Consider the following 19,595-nt stretch of genomic DNA (forward strand, 5'->3'; position numbering starts at 1 on the left):
AAATATATATCTTTCAATATTACTGTTAAACTCATTGAATTTATTTTCATTGGCTGACTGCTGGCTTTGGTGTTCTGAAAGATCAAATAGCAATATACAGTCTCGTGGTTATTTCCAGTAAATGATGTTTGCAACCCTTTGTGGTAAGATACACATCTTCTTTTAGGAAGTGCTTGAGGTTTGTAGCTAAAGCAGGTCTGCACAAACAAGCAAACCTCCTTCCCTTGGGGAATATAACAGTTTGAAACGGAAACTAAGGAGGAACAGACTCAGGAACTGCCACAGGTTGCAATCTGCTACTTTTTTGTATCCCAATGGTAATGTGACTCAAGCCTGGAGACAATGTCATGCTGACTGAAATCCGCCTCACTCTGGCTCTTAAAGGGGCCCCAAGAATGTTTCTGTTAACCTAGTTAAGGTGTAACTTGTTGCCAAAAAGTAGTTTGGAGAGCTTGCCTGCTTATTATGACTTGAAGACTCCTAACACTCTGGTGCTGCAGAAGGTTATACCACAAATGTTATGTTTGTTTCCTTGTTTGTTTTTTTGCCTTCCTCCTCTTCTTGAATCCTGTAAACTCTTACTCATTTCCTCTGCAAATGAAACAATTCCAATCTTTTAATCTCTCCTTATATGGAAGTCTCTTCCCTGCCTCCAGTGGTTCTTCTCATCCGTCATTTCTTCTCTCTTGCTAGACTTCTTTTTGGGTCAGTCACACAGAAAATGAACACAGAATGTCAAGTGAGGAATATTAGTATCACCGTTTCTCAATGTTAATTTCAATTCCATTTATTTATGTGCATGGGTGAAATCCCAAGTAAACCTATTAAGTCAGTAGAACTCTTTTGTTATCTTTAGTGGAACAATAATATATTCTCTAAACATTCTGCTTATCTTTTTGACCTTCAGATCTACCTGGCCAGGCATTGGAGATGTTTCCATGATGAGTTATTCTTGATTTGTTGTAATCCATTTAAAAAAAATTAACCACAGTTCAGAACAATAATTAATTTTTCATCCAGGTTATGTCATCTTGGGTATTTCATGTGTAAATTGTCCATTTACTTAGTATTGTTAGGTTCCCTTTGCCCTTTTCTCGTCTTCTTCTAGAAAGATTAAAGTGAGGATAAGAACACTCAACAGTTATATACAGTCATGCTTCTGTTCCTTGTCTCTGACGGTCCCATATCAAAGATCTGAGATGTGAAGAAAGCATTATTAGGTAGACACTAAAGTATGTGCCAGAAGTAGTTGTGTATTTCCAGGATTAGTTGTTTTATCACCTTCCCAGGGCTTGAGGTGAGTCTGACTGGTCTGTAGTTCCCTGGGTCCTCCTTCTTGCCATTCTTAAAGGTAGAAGTGACATTTGCTTTCCTTCAGTCTTTGGACACTTCTCCCAACAGCTGTGATTGTTCAAAGACTGTTGAGAGTGGTCTCACAATGACGTCAGACAGGTCCATCAGCACTTTTTGGTGCAGCCCATCAAGGGCCCATGGACATCTGATGATACCATGAAAAAAACCCTCCACCTGTGTATATATGATTATATATATTTATTAATTCTTAGGGTAACTTTAAGATATATCTAAACTTTTTCAGATCGTCACATTAGTGTGTTAAAAATAGTCTCACATACACAGAGGTTCCTTAGTGAGTTCAGTATAAGATTGTATTTTTAATTCCATTATACTTTTAGCTGTAAGCATTTATTCACCATATAACAAGTCATTTTCTTAACCTTTTATGAAAGAAGCTTGAAGGAATTAGGTAAGCTTTACAAGTGCTACTGACTCTTTTTGAGCACCTCTTTTTGAGATGTATGATTCTGACAGTGACCATGTAATCCATCACTTGATTTTTTTCAGAAACCTTAGAAAAGAACTGTGTGAAGAACTTACAAAACAAAATCAGAGGACATAAAGATGTAAAAGACATGTAGTGTTTACTTTATGATATTAATTTATATCAGTGTGAGCACGGAAAGTGAGCGAGAGGCTTTATTTTTAATTTGGAGCTGCTCCTTGTTGCCAGTAGTCAGAGTTAATTTTGAACACTGTGTCAGTAACTCCAGTAAACTTGTGGAGTATTTAATTTTGTTTTCCTATGCTAAATTAATACCTCTGCAGTGTAATTTTATGATTAACAGGGCCCAAGTCTGTGAACTAAGGTATTGTTGGTTTTTCCACTTGGGTGAAAAATGGGTGAATTCATAAAAAAATGTGTGCTGGGATTTCAAATGAATATAAAATCTACTGTGCTGTATAGTTTGTAGGTTTGAAACTGTGGAATAATTCTCAAATGAATAGAAGTACATTAAAATTTAACCTTAAAAATTCAGAATGTACAGACGAATCAAGCATGTTCACTCATAAACGTTAATCTTTTATTAAAACTTTCCGTACAAGTCTGATCTAGCAGTGGGCAAATGATTGCAAATGGTTTATTTTCTCCTATGGTTTATTACTTAAATCTCATGGGTGAGATAATGTAAATAACCCCTAGTGAGTCTGGATACTGGGGTTTATTTAAGAACCAAGGAGATCAGAGCTTTTACCTTACTTGAGTGCCTCCCTCTCTGGCTCATTTCTGCCCTTCCAAGCCTTACATTCACTAGCTCCCTAGTGCCCCTCCCAGTAAGGAGGTGGCTGCTGGCCAGGGAATGCTGGTCAGAAAGTCACGTTTGTTCCTGCTGTGCCTCTTCTTGCAGTTACCACTATTGGGCATCACTGACCAAAATGCATGGCCATCCCCTGACTTCCATCTCCCTGATCTTTGGGTTCTTCCCTCGTTTTCTGCATGCTACCTCTAAACAGGATCTTCACCTTTGTCTTTCCATCTCCCCTCTTCTGAGATGACGGCTTCTTTTTGGGAACCTTTCTTTTCCACCCTCTCTTTCTAGATCCCAAGCTCACAGTGTTTCCTGTCTAAATAGTCCATGTGCAGAAGCACAACGTGTGATCATGCTTGTAGTTGGTGGTTTGGTTTCCTTGTGTATCACTGAGGGATTGAGGGCATGCCACTTTGGCTTTGTCTGGGTGTTACAAAAAAAAAAACAAAAAGCAACTGGACTGTACCAATTGTAGTTAGAAAGTGGCAGGCTTCTGCTTGAGAGTTCAAAATTAAATTCTGAAAATTTATCTCCCCCTCTGTCCCTGCCTCTTACAGCCAGTTACCCAACTGTTAGTATTAATAATTTAAGCTATTTTTCACCTAAAACATTGAGATAAAGCAGTAATAGGTAATGAAAACAAAACAGAATTCTCTAGATTAGAAAGATTTTCCTGCATGTGAAATTTAGAGTGCTGAATTACTTACACACACATCCAGAAAGCTCATTAGAGCCAAATTTTCCATATCCAAGTTTCCTTATTTCAGAGCAGAATAAATAGAGTCATTATAAATCTGTACATGTCTAGATTTTATGAAGCTGTAATTTCTATTTTGTATTAGGGACCTGATAATCTTAGTTTAATTTTTAAATCAGACTTCAAGATGAAGATCAGAGATCAAATACTTGGCTTGTATGAACTGCCCTAGCTCTGCTGACTTTGATGGGACTCTGAAAACTCAGATGGTCTTAGACTGTAAGGATGGAATAGCAAAAAGAATAAAATGCTTTCTTTTAGCCCAGTGAAAGGTATTAATTGTTATGGCTTAATCAGTGCTTGAAGTGGAATAGTGTATAACGTATGTGTTATTTATTTTTTAATTGGTGAATGCCAGCAATTCCTGTAGGGAAGGACTCAGTTATGAGCGCCTGTAGGAAGTCAATGGGATGCATTTCTCTTAAAGGCATTCCAAATGGGAGAGGGTAGCAGAAAAATGTCTGACTTCATAGCTGCAAGCTACTGCGAATCATGTGGTTGATGGTTTCTTATGCTATGAGGCATGGATGCTAGATGACAGCTCCCATTACATGAAACTCTGTTGCTCATAAGAGCAGGATCTCACCTCTGCTGATAGTTCAAAGTCCTTTTAGAGTTGGAACTCAAAATGATTGGTAAATCATTTGCCTCTTTCTGAAAGCAGGACCTTGCCTCTGTGAGTTGCAATGGCTTCTTGTTCTCATTTCCAGCTGTGCTGAATGATAGATCTGCTCCTGAGCCCAGAACAAGGGAGTACTAGCCATTAACAGCCAAGTCATTAACAGACTTGATGAAACAGTCTTGTCAAAACTGTTGTAGTTTCAATGTCTGTGTTTTGGTGATACTAAGAATGCTTAAATAGATGATGACAAGTTAGCCTGAGAGTTAACAGTCTAACAGTATCATATTAAGAACATAATACTGCAGGCTTTCTGCAGAGTAGTAAGTTTTTCAGGATATGGTTGTAGACATATTTGGAACCCCTTCTTTTTTTACTGTACAATTTTAAGTACAGCCAGAAAGTTGCCTTCACAGCATCAGTGCTCTGTCAAAGCAAAAGGGTAACATGACATTACAGGAGCTTTTTGTTAATAAAGAAAGGTCTCCATTTAATTTTGTATCTTTCTCTTCATCAGCAGGGCTTTTATTTTTTCAGTCAGTAACATAAGAGTATTCTGAAAGTTAAAACTTTGATTGTTAGTGACTATATAAAAGCCTTTCTAGATGTGTAATTTTAAAAAGAAACAAATGACAAGATGATGGAAGAAGTTTAAAAGAAGAACCTAACTTGTATATGACTGCTTCTGGAATTGCATGCTGTGAAAATTTAAGCTGTGCTAGGTTTAGCTATAGAAAGTCAACTATGCCATACAGGTGGCAAAACAAGAAATATGAATTAGCCATATTTGTACAGACTAAAGATTTGAGTAATTTGCTAGTTGACGTAGTTCTTCCAGATCAAGTTCTAATGACACACTAGTTTCAGTGAATAGTGATCTGCAATAACTTTTAATGAGACAAGAAATCAGAACCCTGTCTGCAGGGCCTGATGAGAACTTGTAAATCTGGAGCCTAGAAAAACACTATTTTTACACTAAAAATTAAAATCCAAAACAGTTCCATGCCTTTCAGCAGAATGGAACACTGCCAAAACAAGTTTCAAAAGAAGGAGAAAGAATGATGTTTTGTATTCTCTTATTGCTGTATTCTGCAGTACTTGCAAAATTTAAAGCTTTCTTAAAATAAAATGCATTTTTTGTCCCTACCTTTTATTTTTAAATATTTATCATGTCAGTATAAAGTGATATGGCTTTTAAAATATGTCATCATATAAAAAGATATGATAAGTTCCACTTATTCAGCCAGGAGGGTTGAAATGTAGAATAAGAATGATATTTATCACTGCTTATCTTCACCAAAAGAAGATACCAATGGTAATGCTGGAAGCATCCTAGAACTTGCCTCAGGTAGGCTCTAACAATCCTTCACTGTTCCATTAAACTGTTTCTTGCCTTTCTGCGCTTTGTCTTTGATCTCTGGAACTTCTAAGAGTAACTTTCACGCCCCTTCAGTTCAGGTGGACCCTTTGTTACTAGCTCCTGCTCCCTTAACATCATAGAAATATGCTTCAGTTGTTTTCACAGTTCATGGCAAATAGCAAACATTACCCCCTCAAAATAGAATTTAAATACATGCATAACTTCAGGTAGATATTCAAGTAAATAGGCATAAACTTCCATAGATGCTTAAATCCTTTGCTATTAAGACATACACTTCTTATTTTACGTATCACTCCTGTTTTAATAGTGGTCTCATTATTACTTGTATGTTTTTAGAAACAACCTTAGGGAAGTATTTTTTATAAGCATAAATATTTCCAAAATTAATGTCTGAGGAGTCTTACAGTAAGGTCTTCCTTGCCTTTTCCCTTGGAGAGAAATACATGCTTACTGAGTATTTTGTTTTAGTAAGCTTTTTGTTATGTGCAGACTCTAGAGACACAACAGCAAAAAGTGTACATTGCAGTTTTGTTGGAAGTCAACAAAAGTGTACTATTGTTGCTGCTTATCTTTGAAAAAGCTCCCAGATGCAATGCTTTTCCACGATCATTTTGTTATGGGAAGAAGTAGAAATGTTAATCAAAATATTCTTCATAAAACTGTAGGGTGGATATGCTGTGCAAAATCCAGAATCAGGAGTCCTGAACAGGAGTGGGGCTCTGAACTTAGGTTGAAAATCAGAAGGAAACAAATAGCGGAATTCACAGAATTACAGAATCATCTAGGTTGGAAAAGACCTTGAAGATCATTCAGTCCAACCATTAACCTAACACTGACAGTTCCCAACTACACCATATCTGTCAGTCCGACTCTTAAACACCTCCAGAGATGGGGACTCCACCACCTCCCTGGGCAGCCCTTTCCAATGCCTAACAACCCGTTCTGGAAAGAAATGCTTCCTAATATCCAGTCTAAACCTTCCCTGGTGCAACTTGAGGCCATTCCCTCTTGTCCTATCACTTGTTACTTGGTTAAAGAGACTCATCCCCAGCTGTCTGCACCCTCCTTTCAGGGAGCTGTAGAGGGCGATGAGGTCTCCCCTCAGCATCCTCTTCTCCAGACTAAACCCCCCCAGTTCCCTCAGCCGCTCCCCGTACGACCTGTGCTCCAGACCCTGCACCAGCTCCGTTGCCCTTCTCTGGACACGCTCGAGTCATTCAATGTCCTTTTTGGAGTGAGGGGCCCAAAACTGAACACAGGAATCGAGGGGCGGCCTCACCAGTGCCGAGTACAGGGGTCAGATCCCTTCCCTGTCCCTGCTGGCCACGCTATTGCTGACACAAGCCAGGATGCCATTGGCCTTCTTGGCCCCCTGGGCACACTGCTGGCTCCTGTTCAGCCGGCTGTCAATCAGCACCCCCAGGTCCCTCTCTGACTGGCAGCTCTCCAGCCACTCCTCCCCAAGCCTGTAGCGCTGCTGGGGGTTGTTGTGACCCAAGGGCAGCCCCCGGCATTTGCCCTTATGGAAACTCCTCCAGTTGGGCTCAGCCCATGGCTCCAGCCTGTCCAGGTCTCTCTGCAGAGCCTCCCTACCCTCGAGCAGATCAACACTCCCACCCAGCTGAGTGTCATCTGCAAACTGACTGAGGGTGCACTCGATCCCCTCATCTAGATCATCAATAAAGATGTTAAACAGTAGTGGCCCCAAAACCGAGCCCTGGGGGACACCACTTGTGATCAGCTGCCAACTGGATTTAACTCTGTTCACCACAGCTCTTTGGGCCGGGTCATCCAGACAGTTTTTTTACCCAGCGAAGTGTGTGACCATCCAAGTCACAAGCAACCAGTTTCACCAGGAGAATGGGAAACGGTGTCAAAGGCCTGATCTGGGCCTGAGCATCTGGTTGTCCCACATGTGTTGTGTGATGGCACTCAGGATGAGCTGCTCCATCAGCTTCCCGGGCACTGAAGTCAGTCTGACAGGCCTGTAATTTCCCGGATCATCCCTCTGACCCTTGTTATAGACGGACGACACACTGGCCAATTTCTGATCTGTCGTGACCTCCCTGGTCAGCCAGGACAGCTGGTAAATGATGGAAAGTGGCTTGGAGAGTACCTCAGCCAGCTCCTTCAGCACCTTTGAAGGCTTAGGGATGTGTTTATTGCAGTCTACGTTGCTGAGAAGTTTTGTTGCAGCATGCAGTATGACGGGAGTTTCCAAATTCTGAACACCCATGTCCTCATGTGTATATTACAATTTAATAGACTAGGCAAGAGGAGAGGAAGGTGTGAGTTATCAAGACCCAAAATGACTCCTTGATAGTCTCTAGGAGATCAGATGACAGAAAATACCCCTCTCAGCTCCTTCCATATGATACAACAGGGGAGAATCCAACCTCCTAAACTGTAGGCTGATAAGCACGGTATTTTTTGTGCAGATAGGTTACAGCATAGCTGTGAACTCCTGGAATTGTTTTCCTTGCTCCTCCTTCTCCAATTCAACTTTTATTTAGTATCAAGGTATGATATTCATCTATACCTTAATCTCTTCTAGCTTCTGGGCTATTGTAGCTCAATTGGTAAGACCATAGAGGTGTCTGTTGCCTGATAGTGGCACCTTTTTCTCCTGGTTACTGCATGCTGGTGATAGAGACACCCAGAAGAATGAATCCTTCTTGAACTCCAAAAACCAGTGATCTACTGGAGAAGTGTTGTTCTAGTTCTGATATATCTTCAATATAAAATTGAATAGGGAAGTTAATATGCCTGTATTTTGTTCTGTTTGTACAAGTGAATAAAAATATGTATTTTTATATTTTAAATAACATCAAAATATATTTTAAAGTTTGAGTGCTTGATCCTTCCAATGTATTCTTGATTTGGTTGGAATTACAGAAAAACATCTGACTGTATGCACAGAAAAGATGGTTGACATAAGACCTAGACAAAATAAAATCACAAGCATATTGTTCAACATCTAAAATACATTCTGATGAGTTGTGTGTTCTAGTATAGTAAGGAGAGCATTGCTGTTACAGAGTGAGCATTGCCTTAACAATGAACTTGACTGCTGTAGTCTGGAAAAAAATAGAAAAATAGCATACTTCAACAAGTGTCCGTATGTGTTTGGAAGCCCTTGAGGCTGAAAAAAAATGCCTGGCCTAACATTGCTAAATAAATGGGAAACTATTTTATTTCAGATTCAGCATGTTGTAATATGTCAGACTGTTTTATGAAGTTGTAATTTTATGAATTAATTTTTTTGACGTGGCTAATTATGAAAGCCAGGAACAGAATAATTCTGGGAAAAATAAAGTTAAATCCTGAATTAAACTGTTAGGTGATTTAGATTGTTTTAATAAAAATTTACAAAAGAAGATTTGATAACATTGAAGTCATTGAATCCTACTTTTGTGATAGTATTCCAAAAACGTCTGTTAAAAGATCCCGAGACTGGTCAAGACTAGAAACATATCTTTCTGTGGACATTTTTTGAAAAGTTTCACCTAAGAGTAGCAGTTTTGTGCACAGAATGAACTAAGTCCAGGGCATAGGTCTTTATTGGTACTCTGCTCGAATTAGTTAAAAACCTTTTCTTGATCGGTACGCTGCTTTTTGATCCTCTTTTCATTAATACACAAGGAACAAGCCAGGGGCTAAGAGTATTTGGATCTTTTAGAAATTAATTTGAACTGATCCATTTTAAAAAGTAGGGTTTTTTTCTCTCATTTGCAAATCAGAAACGTATTTCTGTTGAGACAAAGCGTTCTTATTAAGTGACTACATACTTGCTTCATTCATACTCATATCTGTGAAGAGTAAGCACACACTTAAATCATCTGTTCAAATGGCAGTCTGAATGAGATCGTGTTTGCATATCTGCTTAATGTTTAACAACATTTGACAGATACTGGTTTTCATTAGCTTATCTGATACAAGTTTAACATATTTAATGACAGAGATTTTGTTAAAGTATATTTTTTAAAGTGTTGTGGTACTGCCTATCTCTGTGTACTAAATATAGTTCTTAAAACACTGTCATTGTTTATTTTACAGTAGTGCCCTTAACTAGCCCCTGTAGCTTCTGCAACCATTATACTAGTTGGGGGCTCACATCTCGTTGAAAGGATTGGTGCTTCAGGAAAAGTACAGCAGTCTTCCGGACTGCTCTGCAAGGTTTTTGTCTTTATCGATGATTTGGTGTATAATTACATGTTTTCTTTTAAAAAAATCTAATGTATGTTTTCAACTTGAGCAATCAGTTCACTGATAACAACATAGGCTGCTGGACCCACTATACTGAATGGTCAGCTGAAATGGCCCATTTTTAATACATTTTCCTTTACTTGTCTTTAAAAAAAAAGTTTCTTTACTAGATATGTTCAGTTTATCTTATGTATGTATAACTTCAGGTGTAGTGAGTCAAATCTGTAAAAAGATTATGTTAAAATTTCCAACATTTGACCGAACTCTGGCAATTTCTGATAAATGTTTTATACACTATTATCCTCCTGTGTTTTATTGGAAAATTATTCTCAGAGAAGTTATTGTTGCACGTCTGTAAAGCAACTTTATTCTTTTTCCAGTGATCATTGTAGTATGAAGGTGTATCATCAAAATGTTACTAATTTTATTAATTTTTGAAATGATCTTGTTACAGCTTCTGCTACATTTGAAGACTTTCAAATCCGGCCCCATGCTCTTTTTGTTCATTCATATCGAGCGCCAGCCTTTTGTGACCATTGTGGAGAAATGCTGTGGGGGCTGGTGCGTCAGGGACTCAAATGTGAAGGTAAGTTGCAGTGAGATGGGATTTTTCAGTCTCAGGAAGAGACCTATCTGTTCCATTTATATATGTTGTCTCTCTGATGATGCCTTTAAATTGGTTAGGCATCAAAAAAATGACAGGCGTTAAGAGATACTAAGGACTATCAAAATAATTAGCCAATTTAAGAGTTGATCCTTTAGACTGCTCTGAGGCCTCCTAGTTACGACTCTGTAACCAGAAGTGCAAAAAAATTGGTCTGTATGTGTTTTTAAGAAAAGGCTTTCTGTGTCTTACACTTCCTTTATGAGCCTGAGCCTGTATCTCATTGTAATATCACATTAATTCAGATCATTTAACTGAAATTACTGTCAGTCCATATGATGTTGCAGTAGCTATCTTTTCTCATCTTGCCACAACTATTCAACTCCTGGCAGACTGCATCCAATGGAATATACCATTTGCAGTGAAAGACTTCTCTCAAATGCTGATCACAGAAATTTCCTGCACTTTAAGACCATAGATTTTTGAAAAGGTGAAGAAAACCCACTTATTTTAGACATAACTATTCAGAGTTTATAACATCATCTCTCAAAAAATTTGTAGAACATAGGAGCTAAACCAGCGGAACGGAGGAAAAAAGTTTAATCAAAAATAAGGGTGGTTGTTTTGAATTCTTGTTGGTTTGGGGGCTGGGGGAGGAATTCTTTGCTTTTTCCGGTAATAAACCATAATCAGATGGTTTTACATATCTCTTTTCAGGCTGTGGTCTAAATTACCATAAGAGATGTGCATTTAAAATCCCTAACAACTGCAGTGGCGTACGTAAACGGCGCCTGTCAAACGTGTCCCTAACAGGACTCAGCACGGTTCGGACAGTTTCTGCAGAACCCTCACCCAGCGTGCCGGATGAAGCCGTTCTGGTATGAGATTCCCTAGCCATAGACACCATGGGTGTTGCTGATAAGAAACAATGACATTTAGTGCTATAGGATCTGGTTTTGCCTGTTACAGACTGCAGAGGAGGGTGGTATGTAAATTATAAAGCACTGCTATGAGAAAAGGCATCTTGATGTAAAAGGGAGGTCACCAGCTTAAAGTAAGTGGGTTTAAGGTATGTGTCACTTCTGATACTCCCCAGGAGTCTCCTCCCTTTGTCAAGAATTAGGTTATTTTGAAAGTCTAAAACTGCCACCCATGCTAATGTGAGTAGTTGCATCTTGGATGATGTCTTCTCTGGAACTAGAAGTTGAATTTCTTTTGTATCAGACAATTATATCCATTCATTTATGATATGGAAAAGATTTGCCTCAGGAGGACACTGTGACCCAAACACCATGGTATCAAACTGAGTTATCTGTCACAGGCAGGGCTATAGTTATTTAGTTGGAGCCTGTGTATTTAGCATATTTCTAAGTGTTTAGAAGAAAGTAGGAGAAATCTCCATTATTTTCTTAAACAGATCTTTGTGGTGAGTGTATATATATGTATGTCTGTATGTGTGTAGAGATATATATATAGATGTACAGCATGCACACAAGCACACTAAATATACGGTATACTTGTATATGCATTAATATAGTAGTTTTCCATCATGAAAACAGTTCTTCTGAGAACAAAATGTAATGCCTACAGGAAAGATGGGGAGGGTCTCTTTATCGGGGAGTGTAGGTCCTTTCCAACCCAAAACATTCTCTGATTCTATGACTGGAGTGAATTAGAATGATTCATATATTTTATCTTGGGTACATTTGTTCCTTTTAACACTCATGGTCATAATATACTTGAATAGTTAAGAATTTATACTGTGTGTAAATGAATCCACTCCTAAGTGAAAGTTTTGAAAACCTTAAGGTTTAAAAGAGAGGAAAGAATTTATAAGTACACACAATAATTATCATGTTTTCCTCTCAATTAGAATATTAAACTTATTAAACTTGACATACTAAAAGGACACTATTGCAAATGATGTAGACTTCGTGCTATATGCAGTACCATCTACGAACCATAATTATGTACTTAAGCTACTGATTATCATTAGCCTAAAGCTACTTGGAAATTAAGGTTAACATTATAAATTCGTATTTTTAATTGAAAAGTTGCATAAATGCGTAAGGCGCTTAAGTTCTGAAAAAACTGCAGCAAGAAATCTTGATCATTCTTAGTAGATTGTTTCAAAAATGCTGACTTACTCAGACCAAGACAGAAAATTTTGAGGAAGGCTGACTCTAATTGTGAATTGTTTCTTGAATTTTGGTTGAAAAATTGTATGAGTGAGCACCCTGGTACACTCTCTATAAATATTCACTGCACTGTACAGTTACAACATAGCAAAAAATTTCAATTAGAAAACAATTATACGACTGCATTGTTGCTAATACATTCTTACATGAAATACCTGGTTTGCAAAGTTTACATATTTCAAAACTGTTGAAAATATTAAAATTGCCAGTGAAGAAATACAGTAAATTTCATATGTACTGCAGGCTATATACTTCTGAAAGAACTTGTAATCATCAGTATACCTATGCTGTGTTCAGAACATGACACATGCACACACAAGAGCATGCACAATGAAAATACCTTTGCAGTAGGTACAGGGATGGGCATTAGCCTAGAGAAGTGAAATAGCTTTTTGATTTCACTTTTGTTTCAGGAAATCATGGTGTCATTTACCAGATTTTCATAAGTGCTCTCACATATGGCTTCTGTATCTCTTTTGTTTTGTTTTGGGTTTTTTGCATTGAATGTGTTTCTTTTTTTTTTTCCCTTTTTTTAAGTGTGCATAAGCTTTGTCAGTTCTCCTGTGTCAGATCTGTCCTTTGGACTCCATTCTCCTGCAGTACTTGTGAGATAAGTTTTATGGCAGTATGTACCGTGGTACCAATCAAAGCATGTACTTTGGAACGTGTTTAGTTTTTCTACAGTCTGTGTGAATATACTAAGAAACATAATCCTCGTTCACAAAATTGTATCGTTCATTATTATTATTATTATTGATGTGGCGCTTAAATCACTGGTAGCAAAATAGAACCTATGTTTGGGACCACTGAATTCAATCATATATCTGTCAAGTCTTCAAATAGGACTAAAACAAATGTCATTTTTACCCCTATTTGCTATGTAGAGTCAGAGGACTTCAGAGAGAAGGTGTTCTTGGAGATTTTTCATAGATGGGATTATTAACGAAGTTATGATTTCAGAACCTTTTTGTTGATGTATGAACCAGAAAGAACCCAGCTTTAGCTCATGGTGTTAAATTTAGCTTGTAAGTCTGGTTTCTGGAAGAATGCCACTTATGAAATGAAGAAGTTATGCCCTAACTTATGAAACTGTGGCATTCAAAAAATCTTTTGAGACAGGATGATGTGGAATCCTGAAAAGGGTACTTTAATGATCCTTCCTTAGAGAACCACCACACACAGACAGTTTCAGTTTGGGTGTAAATGTTTTCATTAGACGATAAAGTATTTCATTTGAGCAGAAAATTGTCTGGGGACTATATTTGAGTACATTTTTAAAAATCTACCTCCAAAGAGTAAAATCTGGGCAATATCCTCTTTTTTTTTTTTTTATTCTTAACTTAGTAGTATAAAACTCATCAACAGAAATGCTAAGAAAAGTACATCTAGGAGGATGCTATGTAACCCAGATTGTTATCTGTCATAGCTCAAATGCAAGTATTTTTCATTCTATTCTGTAATATAGAATGAGAGTATAAAGTAATCACACATTCATGCTTGCTTCTAAAGTAACATTATTTTCTATCTTTTTTCTCCCCCTTATTTATTTGTTCTGTTTTTTTTTGTCTTTCCACCTTCCTATCTCAGTCTCCTGTCAGCCCTGGCTATGAGGTATGTACGAATTTACTCCCTATCATACTATCAAGAACATCCTCTTTTGTGATTTTCAGTATCAATGTGAATAAATTCCGGAATTTAATCAGATTGTATATTAGAATCTTCAGAACTCAAGAGCAGTTGTTTTAGTTTTAGAAATAGGATACCTAGTGCGAAATTGCAAAGTTCAGATTCCATGGTGAAGGTCGTAGTTCTTATACTAAACAATAAAATTAGCTAACATTGAAATATTTCGATACAAAAGTGGCTTTTTCATTTCATAGGCATCATTGGTTGGATAAAGCCCTTTTTTTACTGGTAGTAACACATGCGAAGAAAATTTTAACTTCACTTTCAGAACATTGGGTATTTGCTGGAGTAATGTAGAAAATAGATATTTTAAGCTAAAAAACCTGTGCTCATCAGCAATAAAATTCTAATACCATTAATGCATTGTAGTAGCTTTTATTTGGTTGAATTAAAACCCCCAAGGATTCTGTATTTCTGTGGAAATAAGCACGAACAGTGTACAGCTAAGTTACAGCTATATATAAGAAGAGTATCAAGTCTAAAGGAGAAAACAATTATTTTGTTTTTAATAGATGCTTCATGTCAAAGGTGGTCCTCTTTGGCTTTCAATATGGATTTTCCAAAGAAGTTTGTTTCATGTTTAAAGTTTCAAAAGTTACAGAAACTGTCAAATGTTTGGCATCTTTCCATTGCAGCATATACTTGAGATGCAGCCAGAGCAGAGCAGGCTTTGCAAATGTTTTCCTTTCTAGAAATACTGCGTAGTTAATGTGAGGAATATTTTGTTATGCCGAAATCAAGATTATCATGGCCAAACATATATCTCTTTAAAAGGAGTAACTTTATTTCTTTCTGAAGCACAATGATTCTTACTGTAAGCGCGCACCAGAATTACAGTTCCATAGAACACCCATAAAAATAAAAGCAAACACATATAGAACAGGGGGGGTTTAATATCTGAGATAATTTTATTTTAAGCATGTGCTATCTGAAAAAATGATGAATCCATCGATCTGGATGGTGATAGATTACCCTAAATTAACAGTAATTAAATGTAGTAATGAAAAAAAAAGGTAATTGAAGGAAAAATAAAATAGTGTTTTTTTTGTAAAAAGAAAATATGTTAACCATCTATGTTTTTACTTTAAAATGCATTTATATGACATGGTAGACTTTTATTTCTATTTTTATTATGTTTACACTATTTTAGTAAATTTTACTCATTCTTCTAGAAACAGTGAATGTTGATATGTTAAGGCAATTTTATAGACACATTGGAAGTCATTCTGAGAAAAAGCTAGCTGAGCTTTGCATTTAAAATAGGTATGCTATGTCTCACAGAGTTACTTACGTAGTGTCTTTGCTTTTTGATGAAGAATCGGGAATTATTTTTTACTAAAGAATATAAAATTAAAATAATTTTAGTTGAAAAGCCTATTTGCATATCACTGATGGGATACAAAGCATCAGGTGTTGCCTGCCTCTGTAGATTTGTTGTAAGCAGAGATGACTTGAGGCTTTTCAGCTCTATATAGAAGAGTGTTTTGCAGAATTAGGACAGTAAAGCCTCTGGGAGGAAATTGTCTTGAGTTGTAGGTGGCCATTTTCTCTATCTTCCCTTGTACCCAGCTCTTAGTACAGCTGCTATTTTCTCTTACACCACTGAAATCAGGACTCCTTGTTTCCAGTGACTCAAAAATTCCCACTCTATGAAGCTTCCCTTTTCCACACTCAGACAGAAGATGCATCTCCTTTTCCCAGTTTCAGTCCCTGTAAGAGCCTCATCTGCCTCCCCAGCTTACTGGACTGGAAAAAAAGAGCCCCTGAAGTAGGGTTTAAAGGAGAGCTAGGGTGTTGCAGCTGAGAGCAGCTTGGCCCTTTAAGCCAGTTGTAATTAGTAGGAGTCCTTTTCTAATGGCTAGAGTAGAGTTCATTGGACTGAAGATCCTCAGAGGCAAAATTAGTATTTCCTCTTGAAGACAGATGCTCAACTATCAATTAATACCACTCATAGTTAGGTTCTTTATTGTCACCCACAAATTGTCCTTCCATGCTCCAGTGACATACACAGCATATTCCTCTCTGTCTCATGGGAACTTAGTTTCAGTGTGCTCATCTGTTTTAATAAAAGCCTTATACTATTTTTGGGAGTGCTCCTGGAAATTTTTTGAGGTCAAAAATCTACATGTTATTTAAAATTTTTTAAAAAGTGTAAAATATAGGCTGTGAACTAAACCAGTCCTAAGTAATGTTTACATTGATTTAGTGTCAGGTTCACCAGGTGAATCTAGGGTCATGCACTGAGCATAACTGAGAATCAAGAACTCAGTGAACCTGACACTGAAAGTTAAATATTTAAACAGGAGTTTTAAGTTAATTCCACAATCTTTTAGGTATAATTTTTTTAGTTTTGCTTTTGTGCAGTTATTTAAAATATTAAAACATATTAAAGGTAAAACCCAAAACTATTTAAAATTTAGTTCCCCTTTTTCTTAAAGCATTGCCTGTCTGTGACATTCAAAGTCCAACTGAATCCTGAATTAAAACACTGTGGGATACAGAAAATAAATTTGGAATTGCTTACCATACACACTGCTGTGCCATAAAATAATAGTAGTCCCTGTACTAGCTGCCATGCACTAAATACTGAGGCACTGAATTTCTTGTGACTTAATTCCAACTACATAAGAGCTTTTCTGAGCTTTTTTGCCCAAATATGATCATTTCAGTTCATTTCAGCTAGATGAGATCTAAAAGTTGATAATTTTAAGTTAAAAGCTGTATATTTAATAAAGTGTTAAATATTGCATGAGTTGTGCACCTAATACTTTCCAGATATCTAGGAAGATAGGTAAAAGATAAAATGGTAAGCAACTTAAGATGTAGATGTTCTGAAACTTCTTATGTGCCACGTCTGCTGATGGTTTTGAATGCAACTTGTTTGTGATTGCTTGGAAAGTTTTTATAGGTATTCGATTCTTAAGCTTGGAAAAGGAGAGAGGTTGAGGTTGTTCTTGTCCTTGGGTATTTGCCACTTGTTCTTAAATCTCAATTTTGTTTTTAGGAAACACATAAAATAGTAACAGTTGTCAGCTTATGATCCATCATATTAAGTCAGCATGGCTTAAACTGAGGACTTGTAGGCTCTGTGACAGTAGCAGTTCTTCAGGAGTGTATGGTACATCTAACCAAACATACACTCAGAGCTAGGTTCTTATAGTTTCTAAGTACTAAAATAAGGGTTTGCACATACGGAAAATAAAAAAGTGGCAAACCCTGCAGTAAAAATTCAACTTTCCTATAGCATCTCTGAAACATCATTAATGTTAGTACTGGGTCTTATGAAATGCTAGAAGATCTCAAAGTGCAGTTTGTATTTTGAGGAATAAAGGCAATCGGTGCAACCTTTTATCTCCACTTACCTGGCCCAAAAAATGTTCAGTGGTGCTTGCCCTTGTAATATATAAGCTTGTTTTCATAGAATTGTAGAATGGTTTGGGTTAGAAGGGACCTTAAAGATCTTTTAGATCTAAACCCCCTGCCATGAGCAAGGACACCTTCCCCTAGCCCAGGTTGCTCACAGCCCCGTCCAACCTGGCCTTGAGCACAGCCAGGGAGGGGGCAGCCACAGCTTCTCTGGGCAACCTGTGCCAGGGCCTCACCACCCTCACAATGAAGATTTTTTTCCTTATACCTAATCTAAATCTACCCTCTTTCAGTTTAAAACCATTACCCTTCATCCTATCCCTACATTTCCTGATAAGAGTCCCTCCCCACCTTTCCTGTAGGCCCCCTTTAAGTACTGGAAGGCTGCTATAAGGTCTCATTGGAGCCTTCTCTTCTCCAGGCTGAACAACCCCAACTCTCTCAGCCTGTCCGCATAAGGGAGGGGCTCTAACCCCCTGATCATCTTCATGGCCCTTCTCTTGACCTGCTCAAGTAGGTCTGTGTCCTTTTGTTGGGGACCCCACAGCTGAACACAGTACTCCAGGTGGTGTCTCACAAGAGCAGAGTAGAGGGTAAGAATCACCTGCCTCGACCTGCTGGTTACACTTCTTTGATGCAGCCCAGGATGCAGTTGGCTTTTTGGGCTGCAAGCGCACATTGCTGGCTCATAGTCAGTTTTCCATCCACTAATAATCCCAAATCCTTCTCCTCAGGGCTGCTCTCAATCCATTCTCCACCCAGCCTGTATTTGTGCTTGGGATTGCCCCAACTCATATGCAGGACAAATTAGAGACAAGGATGTCAAGTGGGACAGTGTCAAAAGCTTTGCACAGGTACAAGTAGATGACATCAGTTGGTTTTCACTTGTCCATCAACACTGTAACCCTGCTGTAGAAGGCACAATTTGCCCTTAGTGAAGCCATGTTGGTTGTCACCAGTCACCTTATTTTCCACGTGCACTAGCATAGTTTCCAGGAGGATCCACTACATGATTTTGGTGGGGCACAGAGGTGAGACTGACTGTCCTTAGTTCCCCAGGTCTTTTTTTTTTTTTTTTTGAAAATGGGGGTTTTATTTCCCCGTTTCCAGTCAGCCAGAACTTCACCAGACTGCTACGACTTCTCAAATATGGTGGATGTGGCTTAGCCACTTCATCAGCCAGTCTCCTCAGAACCTGTGGATGCACTTTATCAGGTCCAGTGGTCTTGTGCACCTTCAGGTTCCTTGGATGGTCTCAAGCCTGATGTTTTCCTACAGTGGGTGGTTCATTCTCCTAGTCCCTGCCTTTGCCTTCTGCAACTTGGGCAGTATGACTGGAGCACTTGCTGGGGAATGTGGGGTGAAAAAGTCACTGAGTACCTCAGGCTTCTTCATGTCCTGGGTAAACAGGTCTCCCGTTCCCTTCTAGAGAGGGCTCACAGGTTCCCTAGTCTTCCTTTTATCACTGACATACCTATAGAAACTTTTCTTGTTGCCCTTGATGTCCCTAGCCAGATATAATTCTATCAGGGCTTTATCTTTCCTAATGTGATTCCTTGCTGCTTGGACAGTTTCTCTATATTCCTGCCAGGCTATCTGTCCTTGCTTCCACCCTCTTCAGTCTTCCTTTTTGTGTTTGAGCTTGTCCAGGAGCTCCTTGTTCATTGATGCAGACCTCTTGAGCTTGGAGTGGGTGATCCTTCATCCTTAACCATCTTTCTTGGGCCTATCTTCCCTCCAGGGTTTTATCCCATGATACTCTGAGAAACAGATCCCTGAAGAGGCCAAGGTCTGCACTCCTGAAATCCAGGCTAACGAGCTTTCTGTGCACCCTCCTTGCTGCCCTAAGGATCTTGAACTCCACCATTTCATGGTCACTGCAGCCAAGTCTGCCCTTGAGCTTCACACTCCCCACCAGCCCCCCCTTGTTGGTGAGAACATGGTCCAGCATAGCATGCATTGGTGACATCCTACTGCCCCTAAACTTCTTCTCTTTGGCCAAGCCTCACCAAGCTGGTTTGTCTAGACCTCCTCTGTCCAGTGCCAGAACTTTTTCCAAACCAGTGCCTGTAGTTAAGCTCAAAGACTTGCTGGTTATCTCTTGATTCAATAAGGATGGTATGGAGACAGTATCAGATGGGATGCATTTCACAGACATTTGGGGGGTGGGGT

General features: G+C 38.4%; 1 protein-coding gene across 2 annotated transcripts in view; it reads left to right on the top strand.

Annotated features, from left to right (window-relative positions):
• Positions 1 to 19,595, top strand: part of PRKD1 (protein kinase D1) — a 75,355-nt gene that overhangs the window by 14,909 nt on the left and 40,851 nt on the right. The window contains exons 2-4 of one of the 2 annotated variants that reach the window (XM_026849921.1): positions 10,024 to 10,155; positions 10,891 to 11,051; positions 13,959 to 13,982. In XM_026849921.1, coding sequence (XP_026705722.1) covers positions 10,024 to 10,155; positions 10,891 to 11,051; positions 13,959 to 13,982 — 317 coding nt within the window. The remainder of the gene's footprint in view (positions 1 to 10,023; positions 10,156 to 10,890; positions 11,052 to 13,958; positions 13,983 to 19,595) is intronic. The other variant, XM_026849922.1, reaches the window with a different exon arrangement.

This window comes from Athene cunicularia (genome assembly GCF_003259725.1).
Source record: "Athene cunicularia isolate RWA chromosome 5 unlocalized genomic scaffold, athCun1 chr5_part1, whole genome shotgun sequence".
Lineage (NCBI taxonomy): Eukaryota > Metazoa > Chordata > Aves > Strigiformes > Strigidae > Athene > Athene cunicularia.